This window comes from Neophocaena asiaeorientalis, unplaced genomic scaffold, assembly GCF_003031525.2.
Source record: "Neophocaena asiaeorientalis asiaeorientalis breed wild unplaced genomic scaffold, Neophocaena_asiaeorientalis_V1.1 scaffold190, whole genome shotgun sequence".
NCBI lineage: Eukaryota > Metazoa > Chordata > Mammalia > Artiodactyla > Phocoenidae > Neophocaena > Neophocaena asiaeorientalis.
In genome coordinates, this window is record NW_020175017.1 from 5,759,759 (window position 1) to 5,772,410 (window position 12,652).

General features: G+C 50.5%; 1 protein-coding gene across 1 annotated transcript; it reads left to right on the forward strand.

The window, feature by feature from the left end:
* The first annotated feature begins 6,317 nt into the window (after positions 1-6,317).
* FOXA1 (forkhead box A1) lies at positions 6,318-10,621 on the forward strand. Its single transcript, XM_024762066.1, has 2 exons — positions 6,318-6,561; positions 8,915-10,621. The coding sequence occupies exons 1-2, from the start codon at positions 6,490-6,492 to the stop codon at positions 10,241-10,243; spliced, it is 1,401 nt and encodes a 466-aa protein (XP_024617834.1). The 5' UTR covers positions 6,318-6,489; the 3' UTR covers positions 10,244-10,621.
* Positions 10,622-12,652: the final 2,031 nt, after the last annotated feature.

Genomic DNA, 12,652 nt, shown 5'->3' on the forward strand with positions numbered 1-12,652 from the left:
AAACACGGAGGTTTCCTTTACAGCTCCGAGTGAAACGTTTTGCCTGATGGAAAGTTGATGGGGTTCTTTAACTTTTAATCGGTATCTTTATTGAAAGGTGCGCTGCTGCCTTTTCACAGCGGGGAAAGTAAAATATTTGCCTTGGGTCACACGTTGACGGCCCTAGATGGAAAAGCACGCCACCGATTCTGCCAAAGGACAGGTACAGGTGAGGTGGGGGCATCTCCCATTTGATCATGTCACCACGATGGTTTTGGTTAAAATTAAGCATCACTGCCAGGGGAAGAGCCATGCCCAGAGGGCCTGGAAGCCCCAGGATTCCAGGTCTCTGAGACCCTGGCCATTCTGCCAGAAATATCTGTTCATCCATTTGTTCATTCTACTGTCCATTAGTCCGTTCATTTCACAGGCCCACCAGACTGAGACGCGTCCCTGGGGTGCTCTCACTTGGAGACTTTGGAGTCAGTGGATACAGTTTCTAGGCTCTAGCATCCTTTCCCGTCTGACATCAACCTGGCTAGTCTCTGGATTGGGGCAGTTAGTTCAGTGATTGAGTCAACAAATATTCATAGAAGTCTACTATGCTCCAGGCTCTGCTCTGGCCTTGCAGACAACTGTGGTCCCCACCCTCAGAGAGCTTCTAATCCAGTGGGGGAGAGAAAAGAATGAAAAGACACAAATGGAATTTGCTGTCGAGGAGTGATAAGAGCCCGGCAGGAATTTAGAGCAGGGTGTGGACCTAAGGAGGGAAGACCTCAGTTGGTTGGGGAGGTCTGCAAAGTCCTCACCACAGACCCAGGGAGGCTGCAATGGGCTTGCCACGGGTAATGCCCAGTGTTGGCAGCTGCGTTTCCTTACTTTGATCCATTTACAGTAAGCAACCAGGATGGCAGCATTCAGAAAGTGGCGAGAGTTCCTACAAATTTTGCTAGTATCCTAGCAAAAGGGAATGCTGTCAGGGAGCCCTCTTCCTAGTGTTTCTCTTTAGAAGCAAACTCACTGCAATGTGAGCTAAGTACTGGTTTTGCTCTGTGACCCTTAGGACAAGGAAAATCAAGCGGCTTCAAACAGATGCACTATTTTTAAAACAAAACTTTCCTCTGATGTTAGCTCTGGAATAGCTTGCTGGAAGTCCCAAAGCAGCCACTCAGTAGTGTTGTCCAATCGAATTTTAATTTTAAATAATGAATGTAACCTCCCTCTAGTCATACCATGCCAATCCAAAAGCACAATTTTAAAATTAGGAGAGAGATCAGGAAGCCAATACAACGGGGAAAGCCTGGCTATAATGCATTTTTACCCTTTTCCCCCCATGTGTAGGATATGATTTATATAATTGTTACAAAAGCATGTGTTAAATAGAACTATGTAAATTTGAGGGTAATCACATTTGAATAGCCCAAGTTAAACCACCAGGGCAGACTGAAGGGCCGTGGGAAAGCTCCTGGGTCTATGTGTGGTGGGGCACGGGGGAGACGGGTGGATGGGGAAGGGGGAGGTTCAGGGACTGAGAAGTTAAACATTCGTCGACTGTTAGGGAAGGACTGAGGTTTAAGCGAACAGCCTCGACCCTCGGTTTCTATCACTGCTCCCCACTAGCGTGAGCTTCTGCGCATTTGGAGGAGTCCAGGTTCTGAAACACCAATGCCCAGGCTTCCAGTCTCTCAGCTCTTGCACAGCCAGAGCAGCATACGGGGAAAACGTCGGAATCTCAAAGTCCCCCACCCACCCGCCCCGTCGGTGGCACACAGTAGGGACTCATCCACTCTAGTCCTTTTCTGCTCTCAGACCTAAAAGTTTGTCACGTTTCCCTCTAATTTTTCAACTCTGAAGCGCGCATTTCCAGCTCCTCCCCCAACACCCCGTCCCTAGAGGTTTTCAGGTAGCCAGAGGCAAAGTGTGGGCACCACTAATCAGAGATAGCACTCCAGGGGCGTGCAGGAGTGAGGGGAGACTAGTTGGGACTGGGGCATTTGGTGCTGACCGATGTGAATAAAGCAGTCGTCGGTAACTCGGAGAAACAGCTTCCTGAAGACGTGCGACGGCCGAGGGGACCAGGCCTGGGCGGGGGGCGCTTTGTGCGCTACCCTCCAGGGAAAGAGGCTCCTGCTCTCTGCGAGGACCGACCGGACACTTCTACCTCCCAAGGCTAGTGATTGCGCAGAAGGGCAAGTCGCCCTTCCCAACATTTCTCGTTTGAATACATGAAAATGAGAGTTGCTTTTGGCAAGGAGATGTTGGCTGTCACGGCCAGAGAGACGGTTTTGTCGCCCGCGGGCGAGGCCGGGTGGGAAGTAGCTCCGGCTCCGGCATCCGGCTGCGGGCGAGCCATGCCCGCGCCTCGGATCGCTCAGAAACCCGGCAGCGGCTCCGGGAGCAGTAGGGGAAGGGACACACCCAGTGGTAAAGAATTGGGATTCAAATGTTACATTAAAATTTTTTCAGTAAAGTGAAAGCCCTAGATGTGCATATGTGTTGATCCACACACACAGAAACCAGCCAGGGCTGCGGCCGGAACACTTAGACTTCCCCGCACGTAACAGACAAGACAGGTTAAGGCGGTCCCGTGGCCCCTACCTACCGAGGGTCGGACGTCTTGTGAATTGTGAATTAATGTCTTAATTAATGACTTAATGATAGAAGGAGGGGCAGAGGAAGGACGGAAAGAAACAAAAGTAAAGGAGAAGAAAAGAAAGGCAGCCACGTAACAGGAGCTCGGTGCTTCTCTTCTGCCCTTCGGCGCCTCGCACTGGTCCAGGCAGCGGCCGGACTCGAAGGCCGCGCCTCGGGCCGCTGTGGGCGCGAGGCTGACCACAGGCGCGGGGGTCCGCCCTCTCGCGGCGCCCCGGCCCTTTCCCAGCTCCGGCACACACCTCTGTACTCGAAGGCGAGGCACAAGCAAGAGCAAACAGTTGCTTGCAGCGTCCCAGGCCTTCCTCAGTCCTAAACCGACCCGGGTCCCAGTCCCCGGCGACTTTGAACCGCGTGAAAGACGACAGGTCTTAGTTTCTTTGCGTCTGATTCTCCCCGGGAGGTGGAGGATTTAAGCTTCTTATCCGGGTGGCGGATGGGAGCCTGCAGAGGAGCAGGACCCACTCTGCAGCGAGCGTGGCTGGGCCCACGGCCGCGGCCGAGATCTGGCTGAGACTCGTCAGGGGGAAGGGTTGGAGGGGAAAGGGGACAGATTGTTGACCCCGCCACCCCGGCCCTTCTCTCTGCCCACCCGGCTAAACGGTCCCGCTGAACAGGTAGGACCTAGCGCCGCCAAAGGCAGCCAGCTGGGCCCGAGGCCCGAGCCCCCGGCCTTTGCTTCCTTCTCTCGCAGTCGTCACCCTCTGCTCCTCCCCGCCCCGGTGAAGATCTGCGGAACGGGCTCCCAGCCACGTTACGCTGGGAAAGCGAAGCAGACATGGCCGAGTTTGGCGGGTGGACCACGTGCCGCCGGCTCGCTTGGCCTTACTGCGCGGGGAGCGGACCCCAAGGGCTTAGGAGGCGCAGCTTCCGCGAAGGGCGGGGCCCCTCCGTCCTTCCTCAGTCACCTGGAGTACCCGCGCACCTCACCGTCTTGATTGCCCCGACTCCCTCCCTCTAAGGAGCCTGCCCTCCCCGCTACCTGGGCCAGTCCAAGCTCGCGCTTCGCCCTGGTCCAAGAGAGTTTGGCTCGGGACGCCCCAGGAGCCGCCATGTGGATGCAACGAGTAAAGACAGGGCCTATTTGGGAGAAAAGGTTGGAAATGGCTGCAGCAGCCAAGCACGTCACCTGGCTGTGTACTGGTCAGCAACCCAGAGGCAGCAGCTTTGTCTTATTTATTTATTTGTTTGTTGTTTATTTTCCAAATCAAAGACCCAGCATGGCTCTGATGCTTCTTTTTTAAACCTCGGGGAAATGACTGACAGACATCTGGGTACACTAGAACTTCACCTTCTAAACTTGTTAGGTGTCTTGGAATACCGCCACTGAGATGGAGAGAGGCTAAGGAGCTCACCGAGCTGCCACCTTTCCTTCTTCTTGGCCTCGGGCAGTCAGCTCTATGAACCAAAACTCTCTGGCTGAGGGAGGCGTGCGGGATTCCAATCTCGCCTGCGGGCGCTCCCGGGGTGGGGTGGGGGGCGCCTTCGGGAGGATTCAGCGTTCCCTTCCCACGACAGGAGGCGCTGTGCTCGCGGGCATTCCTCGGGCCGCGGACCCGGGAACCCCCAAGCTGGATCAAGGCTCTAAAGCTGGCAGAGGTCACTCTTCACCACCGATCTTGGGCTTTGAAGAAGCCCTAGAGAAACTTCGCTTTGGCCATCCCCTATGAAAAGTGGGCGCTTGTTCCCCCCAAGCTGATTTTTTGTTTTTAAGATGAGGCCTAGTAGGTTTGAGATGTGGCCTGAAAGGAAGAATATTTTATATTCTAATTGACCCCCTTTACGGTTACAGCGTTTTGTTTGGTTTGTTTTTCCCTTAAAGCACCGGCTGTTTGTGCACCATAAAAGCTATTACTAAGTTGTTATTACCCATAGAAAATACCCTAGTCATGCTCGATGTGGTTGAAGAGCCAAGAGGGCGTTGGAGAATCACCGCGGGGAGGAACAAGGAAGCTCATTAGCACTGAAAGTTCCCCCTCCCCCCATCAGGCCGAGGAGCCTAAGCATCCGTGTACTTTACAAATGAGACTAAGGTCCTGCTGCTGATGGGAACTTTGCACAAAAGAATTAGTTTCTGACTGTCGCCCTGAGAAATATGTGCAGACCCACACATGTGCAGATACATTCACACAAACTGATAGGACTGACTTGCAGTCACAGGGACAGGCTGCAGTTGGGGAGGGCTCCTGCTCTACTGAGTTCCAGGTGGATTTAATTTCACCCTCATTTCTTTTCTTACAATGTGACGTTTCTCCCCTCCCTTTTTTTGTTTAAAAAAAAAAGGAATTGAATCCAAAGCTTTTATCTTTTTTATTTCCTTAACTGCACGTCTTCACCCTCTCGTGCTCCCCTGCTGATTTAAGAGATTTGTTTGGTTCAAGGATTTAACGTGATTCTCTTGCCAGATTTCAAGGAAGAAAGATTTAAAAGAACAAAGCTGGGGGGGGAAGGTATCTGTTTGGAAGAAAAATTAAAACACATTTCTTAAAATGAGATTAATAACAGTTTAAAACTTTGCCAAACAAGAATATTTTGCGGATTCTTAGTCCTTTTAGAAAGACTTTATTTTATTGCTACTTAAAGAAACCTAGTGGTTCTCGGAAAGTACAACACACACATGGTCACACACACACACACACACACACTCAGAAACTCACACAGGCACCAAGGTGTAACCTCTCACCAACTCAGTGCTTATCACCCAGTCACTTTAGTTGGTTCTCCCCAGGACTTGTGGGCAATCCACTACCCAGAGCCTCATAGGAGCCAAGAGGCTTTGCTTGGAGGAGCACTTCCCACCGATGTCCAGGACTGATTAGAAACCAAGCGAACACCGGGGGTCCCAGCCTGGCCACTCCAGATCAGAGATGGGACCAGGCACCTCCGTCACCACCGCTGGCTTCGGCCTGGCATCTCTCTAGCCGAGCAGAGGCATTCCCGTGCCCAGGCTCTCCCAGTGCGTATTTAGGGAGATGTCCCCTCCCCCTGACCTTTCCCTATCAGAAACCAGACTGTCGCCTCCAGCTCAGTCCCCGAGGCTGCGGAAGGGGGGCGGGAGGAGGAGCTGGGCAGAGGGAGGACGGCCCGACTTGGGTCCGCCTGCCCTATCACACAGACATCTGTTCTCAGTTTCTTCCTCTTTATGATCACTACAGATGACAAGGGGGAGTAGAGCGGACCGAGGCGGAAAAAAAAAAAAGTTATGTCATAAAGATATAAAACGGTGCTGTGACTCACCTGCTGTTAGCCGCAGGTACGGGTTTCGTGGCAGCGTCTCCACTCTGCTAGCCAGGAGCCCGGATCGGCCTAACGTCACTCAGCTCGGCTCAGACGGCCGAGTTTCTAGTGACGGGGCAAAAGTGGGGCTTTTTCCTTTATCAAGCCTGAAGACCGGGGCGGAGGCGGGGGAGTGGGAGTGGTGGAGGGAGTCTGTATTTTCCAGTCTCCCGCGGTTGAACTTTAGGTCAGGAATCAGAAGGGCGGGGGCTTGAAGCTGGCAGAAGAGTAGGAGGCAGGAGGGGCTCGGGACGGGGCCGCCGCAAGGGCCTCCGGAGGGTCGTGGGTCCCCCTGGGGAGACCCTGGGGTCATGTAGCCGCACTTCCCCGCGAGCCTGGCCTCCAACGCCACCGCCCCCAGCCCTTCTCCGGCTGCGACGTTCTCATCCAGAACCCTCGCTAGACCGCCCGGCCCCGCCTACGCGCCCCGCAGCGCCTGGCTTCCTCCTCGCTAGGGTGGCGTTGGGCCGACGCGGGCGCTCAGTTGACTGCAGCTTACTCCGCTCCCCGCCCCCCGCCCCGCGCGGCTGCCAGTCGCTTCGCACAGGGCTGGATGGTTGCATCGAGCAGGGTGGCTCCAGGATGTTAGGGGCTGTGAAGATGGAAGGGCACGAGAGCAGCGACTGGAACAGCTACTACGCCGACACACAGGAGGTGAGAGGCGGGCAGCAGGCGGGGGGTTCCTGGAGCCCGTACTGGGGGAGGTCGGGTGAGGCAGGCCCCCGACTGGGGGCGCCTCCTCTGTGCCACCGGTGCCTACCCACCGGGTTTAGCCCAGGCCGGGCCTGTGCCGGGCCTGGGAGCCGGATCCGCAGCCCCGCCGGGGAACTGGATCCCGGCGATCGGCGCTCAGAGAGGGCGAGACGGTTTTAGGAAACTCTGGCTTTGAAAACACGCGCTTTGAGACGCACTTGCCTCCTCCCTGCCGAGAGCGGGAGCTAGAGCCCGGACCCGGGTCCCGAGCGCGGGTTGGCGGGCGGGCGCCAGCACGAGTTTGAGGCAACTTTGAAAAAGCCAGAATTCGCCCGCAGGGCAGCCTCTTCCTTCCGCAGTTGAATTCTCAGATGTCTTCTGATGAAAGCGCGCAGCCGCTAAGTTGAGCGTCTTAATAATGAAATGATTCCGAAATTTTGTAAAACTTCAAAAGCCGTTTGGGCAGAAGTGTGCTCCTTCCTCTCTAGAACCGCTGGGTGGCGCTAGTGCGAGCTGACTTTTCCTCCAGCACTCCGGGCGGGCGGAGAACCTGTTTCTCTTCATTGTCCCCTTGGTGGCACGTTCATGTGGTTTATGTGCACAAAGGGATTGCGAGGAAAACCAGGTACAGGCAGGACCACCACCTACTAAAAGTATTTGCCTGGAAATAGCTGGCGATTACCCTTCAATAGTTTACCATTATTGAAAACGTTTACTGAAACTGCCTTGCATAATCTTGGGAAGAGGAAAAGAAAAGTAAAAAATACTTTAAGACATGGACAGAAAAATATAAAATCAGGAAGTATTTTCGTGGTAATTAATTTATTTATATTTTTATATGTATATATTCACAAACTTACCTCGAGTTTATTTGCATACTACGGCAGAACGTGTGCCTAGTTAAATCTGTTTGTTCACCTTTTATGTTTTCAAATAAAGTCATATTTTCTGATGAAAATAAATTTAAGGATATCATTAGTTTTATTAAATAACAGAAATCGTTTTTATAGTTCTGTACTCTATATTTTTTAACATATCTAGTGCATTCTCAGATTGCTATTGATAAGGGTTTTCTCCTACTGATGATTTAAGAAAGAGCTCAAAACTCTTCCTCAGGTTTAATTCAGATACAGTCATCACCAGTCACTAGTCAATTAAATTCTCTATGAAAAGAGCTTCTTTACAGGTTAAAACTGGGAATTAGAAAGTAGAATAGCATTAAGAGAAAATAAGCGGACTTTGATTTGGGAATTGTAAAGTATTTGAAACTGTTCGTATATAGTTTGAAAAGCCCGGCTTTGAGATTATCAGCGGCAAAATATCAGAATGTGGAAAAAATATGATTATTTCTACAAATTGTGTCACCAAAATTTTCAAGCCTTAGGGGCTGGAAATAGGTAATGAACTTAGTGCAAGTTTATGAATGGCTATAAAGTCATGTTAAAGTTAAATGTATGTAGTGCCTTGATATTATTATGCACCCTTCCCTACCCCTTCTCCTATTATAGATCTATTTTTTTATAGATCTATTTTTAATTTTCTTCCAAAGGTTAACTTCTGAGTATTTTTTCCCTTTTAAAATTACAATTGCTACAAGTAGATGGAAAACACCACTTCTAAATACAATAAACAACAAAAAGTCACCATTTGGTGAAAACTGCTAAGACGGTAAAGCCAGTTGTTTGGAAATGTTTGGTCATAAGGCCATAGATGATTTGCTCTATCAGGGAGAGTTTAATTAACGGCCACCCCGCGCTGCCCAGGCCGCTACGTGGTCAGCCGGGCCTGGCAGGCTTAGGTGAGATGTGTGCCGAGCTGGCGCTGTGGCCCTACTGGGGGCGGAGGCGGGGCTGCACCGCCATACACACCGTACCCTTAAGGTGGAGTGAATAAGCAAAGGATCCGAGATTAATTCTGTTTTCGGAGTTTTAACTCCTTTCAACCAAAAGGGCGCTTTGCCGAGGCCAGGCTGGGGGAGAAACTGGGATACCGCGTGGCATGGATAGAGGCGACGTAGGGGCCCTAGAAGCCGGCCCCTGAGCCTGGCGTGTAAGGCGATTACACATCTTCCTGGGGACATATTTTCTGTGAGCTCTTGTCTTTCATGCCTGCGGAGATAGGATTTTTCCCCTGCCGTGCAAGACAACTCTTTGCGGGTTCTGGGGAGGGCGCCCGACGGTTTGCCCCCGGTGGGGAGTCCTATGCTTTGCAGAAATGGTCTTCTCTTGTTTTTGGATTTGCCCCGGCCGGTAGGCTGCCTGCGCCCACTACTAACTACGCCCTTCGGGGCCTCTTCACGCTGTCTCCGCTCCAGGCCTACAGCTCGGTCCCGGTCAGCAACATGAACTCGGGCCTGGGCACCATGAATTCCATGAACACGTACATGACCATGAACACCATGACCACGAGCGGCAACATGACCCCGGCTTCGTTCAACATGTCCTACGCAAACCCGGGCCTTGGCGCCGGCCTGAGCCCCGGGGCGGTGGCTGGCATGCCGGGCGGCTCTGCGGGCGCCATGAACACCATGACGGCAGGCGTGACGGCCATGGGGACGACGCTGAGCCCGGGCGGCATGGGGGCCATGGGCGCGCAGCCCGCGGCCTCCATGAACGGCCTGGGCCCCTACGCCGCTGCCATGAACCCGTGCATGAGCCCTATGGCGTACGCGCCGTCCAATTTGGGGCGCAGCCGGGCTGGTGGCGGCGGAGACGCCAAAACTTTCAAGCGCAGCTACCCACACGCCAAGCCGCCCTACTCGTACATTTCCCTCATCACCATGGCTATCCAGCAGGCGCCCAGCAAGATGCTCACACTGAGCGAGATCTATCAGTGGATCATGGACCTCTTCCCCTATTACCGGCAGAACCAGCAGCGCTGGCAGAACTCCATCCGCCACTCGCTCTCCTTCAACGACTGCTTCGTCAAAGTGGCCCGCTCCCCCGACAAGCCGGGCAAGGGTTCCTACTGGACGCTGCACCCGGACTCCGGCAACATGTTCGAGAACGGCTGTTACTTGCGCCGCCAGAAGCGCTTCAAGTGCGAGAAGCAGCCAGGCACCGGGGGCGGCAGCGGCGGCGGCGCCAAGGGCGGCCCTGAGAGCCGTAAGGACCCCTCGAGCGCTGCCAACCCCAGCGCCGACTCGCCCCTTCGTCGGGGCGTGCACAGTAAGGCCGGCCAGCTAGAGGGCGCGCCGGCCCCCGGGCCTGCTGCCAGCCCCCAGACTCTGGACCACAGCGGGGCGGCGGCGACAGGGGGCGCCTCGGAGTTGAAGACTCCGGCCTCCTCGGCTGCACCTCCTATCAGCTCCGGGCCTGGGGCGCTGGTATCTGTGCCCCCCTCCCACCCGGCGCATGGCCTGGCACCCCACGAGTCCCAGCTGCACCTGAAAGGGGACCCTCACTACTCCTTCAACCACCCTTTCTCTATCAACAACCTCATGTCCTCCTCGGAGCAGCAGCACAAGCTGGACTTCAAGTCATACGAGCAGGCACTACAGTACTCGCCCTATGGCACCGCATTGCCCGCCAGCCTACCCCTCGGCAGCGCCTCGGTGGCCACGAGGAGCCCCATTGAGCCCTCAGCCCTGGAGCCAGCCTACTACCAAGGTGTGTATTCCAGACCCGTTCTAAACACTTCTTAGCTCCCTGGGACTGGGGGTTTGTCTGGCATGGCCATGCTGGTAGCAGGAGAGAGAGAGAAAGAGAGAAATCAACAGCAAACAAAACCACACATACCAAGCCGACAGCAGCATAGTAAAATCCCAACTATTTTTATTTTATTTTTTTGTGCACAATCTTTCCCCCAGTACAAAAGACTGTTACTTTGTTACTGTTGTTCCGAACGCTTTGTGTATATTATTACAAAAAAAACCCCCAAACCAACAAACATTTTTCCTGCAAAGTTTAATGATCCACAAATGTATATATATAAAATCCTCCTACTTCCTTGTCCCTCTCCCTTTCTTTCCTCTTCCACCTGCAGACGTGTTCTAGTCTGTGCAGGATTTATTTAAAAAAAAGAAAGATGGTCAAGCTTGTAAAATATTTGTTTGTGCTTTTTTTTCCCCTCCTCACCTAACCCCCATCCCCACATACACACACACAGGAGTTTACAGGTCTGTGGCAATACTCTTAACCATAAGAACTGAAAGGGTGGAAAACAAGTAGACACTAGGGCTGTTAAAAGTATTGAAGGACAATGCTGCCATTATGCAGCAAATCATAAACAGATTATAAACATCAGAGCCACTTGTTTTTCAGCTTACATTTCAGATACATTCAGATAGCAGATGTCTTAAAATGAAATACATATATATCATATATGAACTTATTTATGCACATGCTCAGCTATGTACATCTTCCATATATTTACATAACATACAGAAGTGATAGGTAGGAGATATACACGCTCTTGAAAGAGTTGCCTGACCAAGAAGTTACAAAGACACCCTCCTCCCCTCCTCTCCACCCATATATAGCTCTGGGAATCAATTCCTCGAGAATTTCCCTCCTCAATAACTCCGTTCCTTGCTTTGCAGAGGGCCATGGTCTTATCATTCTGAGGTCACATAATGTGTAAAATTAGCTTCTATGTATCCATACCATTTAAAGGATATTTTCTCCAGGAAAAAAGGGAATATTACAATGTTAGAGGAGAGATAAGTTATAGGGAGATGTATTTCAAAATTTGGTCCAAGATTCCAAAATCCAGTTGATTGTGGTCATTTTAATTATTGCCATCATGTGCTTGTTTCATTCAGTGTTAATGCACTTTTCACAGTTGGACGTGGTGTTAGTATAGCCAGACGGGTTTCATTATTATTCCTCTACGCTTTCTCAATGTTAATTTATTGCATGGTTATTTCTTTTTTTCTTTACAGCTGAAATTGCTTTAAATGACGGTTAAAATTACAAATTAAAATGTTAATTTTTATCAATGTGATTGTAATTAAAATATTTTGATTTAAATAATGAAAATGATAAATTTTAAGCTGTGGAATATGTTCTTGATCATTTGCAGTTAAGGACTTTAAATAAACCAAATGTTAACAAAAAGAGGATTTCTGTTATTTTCCTTAATTAAATACAAAATAGATATTTTGAATATGATATTTTTCAAAGTCCGGGCACTGAATATAATTGACAAAAAGGAAAATAATCTAAAAAATTTGTTTTGTTTATGTTTATTATATGAACATCTAGCTAGTAAAAAGCAATTAAGGAGATTCAATAAAAGTTGATAAATAAAAAGATAGATAAACTGATTTAATATTCCTAAGAATTGAGATTTTTAAGATTCTTTATTCCCAGTAATGTTTACTTCAATTTTTGACAAGGTCTTAAGCCTTCTGTGCTTCCTTTGAGCCTTTCCACAATAAACTCAAATATTATTCTTCTAACTACCTTCCCCCCTTCCCCAATGTATCATTTTCCTTTATCTGAAAAGTATTCGAGTAAGAATAAAATATCAGATGTAGCTGATAAAATTAAGTTGTCTACCACAGAGGATCCAGAACCCTCTTTTTATTAAAAGAGCAGCAAAATTTAACCATCATGGTAGCTTTAGAGGGGGCCCGGGGAGGCCTGAGTTAATTCATTCCTGCAGGGGAAGCTTTGTGCCACCAAGACATTTCAGGGTTGCAGCTATTTTGTATTTTGTGAAGATATTTTTTTAAAATATTGTTTCTAATTTTTTTCCTGAGAGCTTAAAACTGATGATTTGTTTGCCTTCTAAGAAGCTTTTAAATGCAGCTTCACACCCCTACAGTTGGTTGAGATCACAAAATCATTAATCTCCTTTGATAGTAGGCTCACTTTCCAGTCCACCTATTTCTTTGTAAGCCTCGTTCGGATTGACATCAACAATAACAACACCAGCCCAAGCAGAGGCTGGCCTGCCTGAGCCCTTGTGTATGAACTCCATCCTCGCCAGGGCTTGAACTTGGACAGCCTTTACTTTGATCGCCCCACTCCTTACCGCGGACAAGATAAAAAGAGCTGTGTGAGTCCCTTAATTATCGCGTAATTGCCTCCCCAGATGAGAGAAGGGG

What these genes read in the sequence shown, in the direction of transcription:
- FOXA1 (XM_024762066.1), top strand. Translation starts at nt 6,490, where the DNA reads ATGTTAGGGGCTGTGAAGATGGAAGGGCACGAGAGCAGCGACTGGAAC. An exon ending in ACTACGCCGACACACAGGAG is followed by an intron (nt 6,562 to 8,914) that starts GTGAGAGGCGGG and finishes TCTCCGCTCCAG; the next exon opens with GCCTACAGCTCGGTCCCGGT.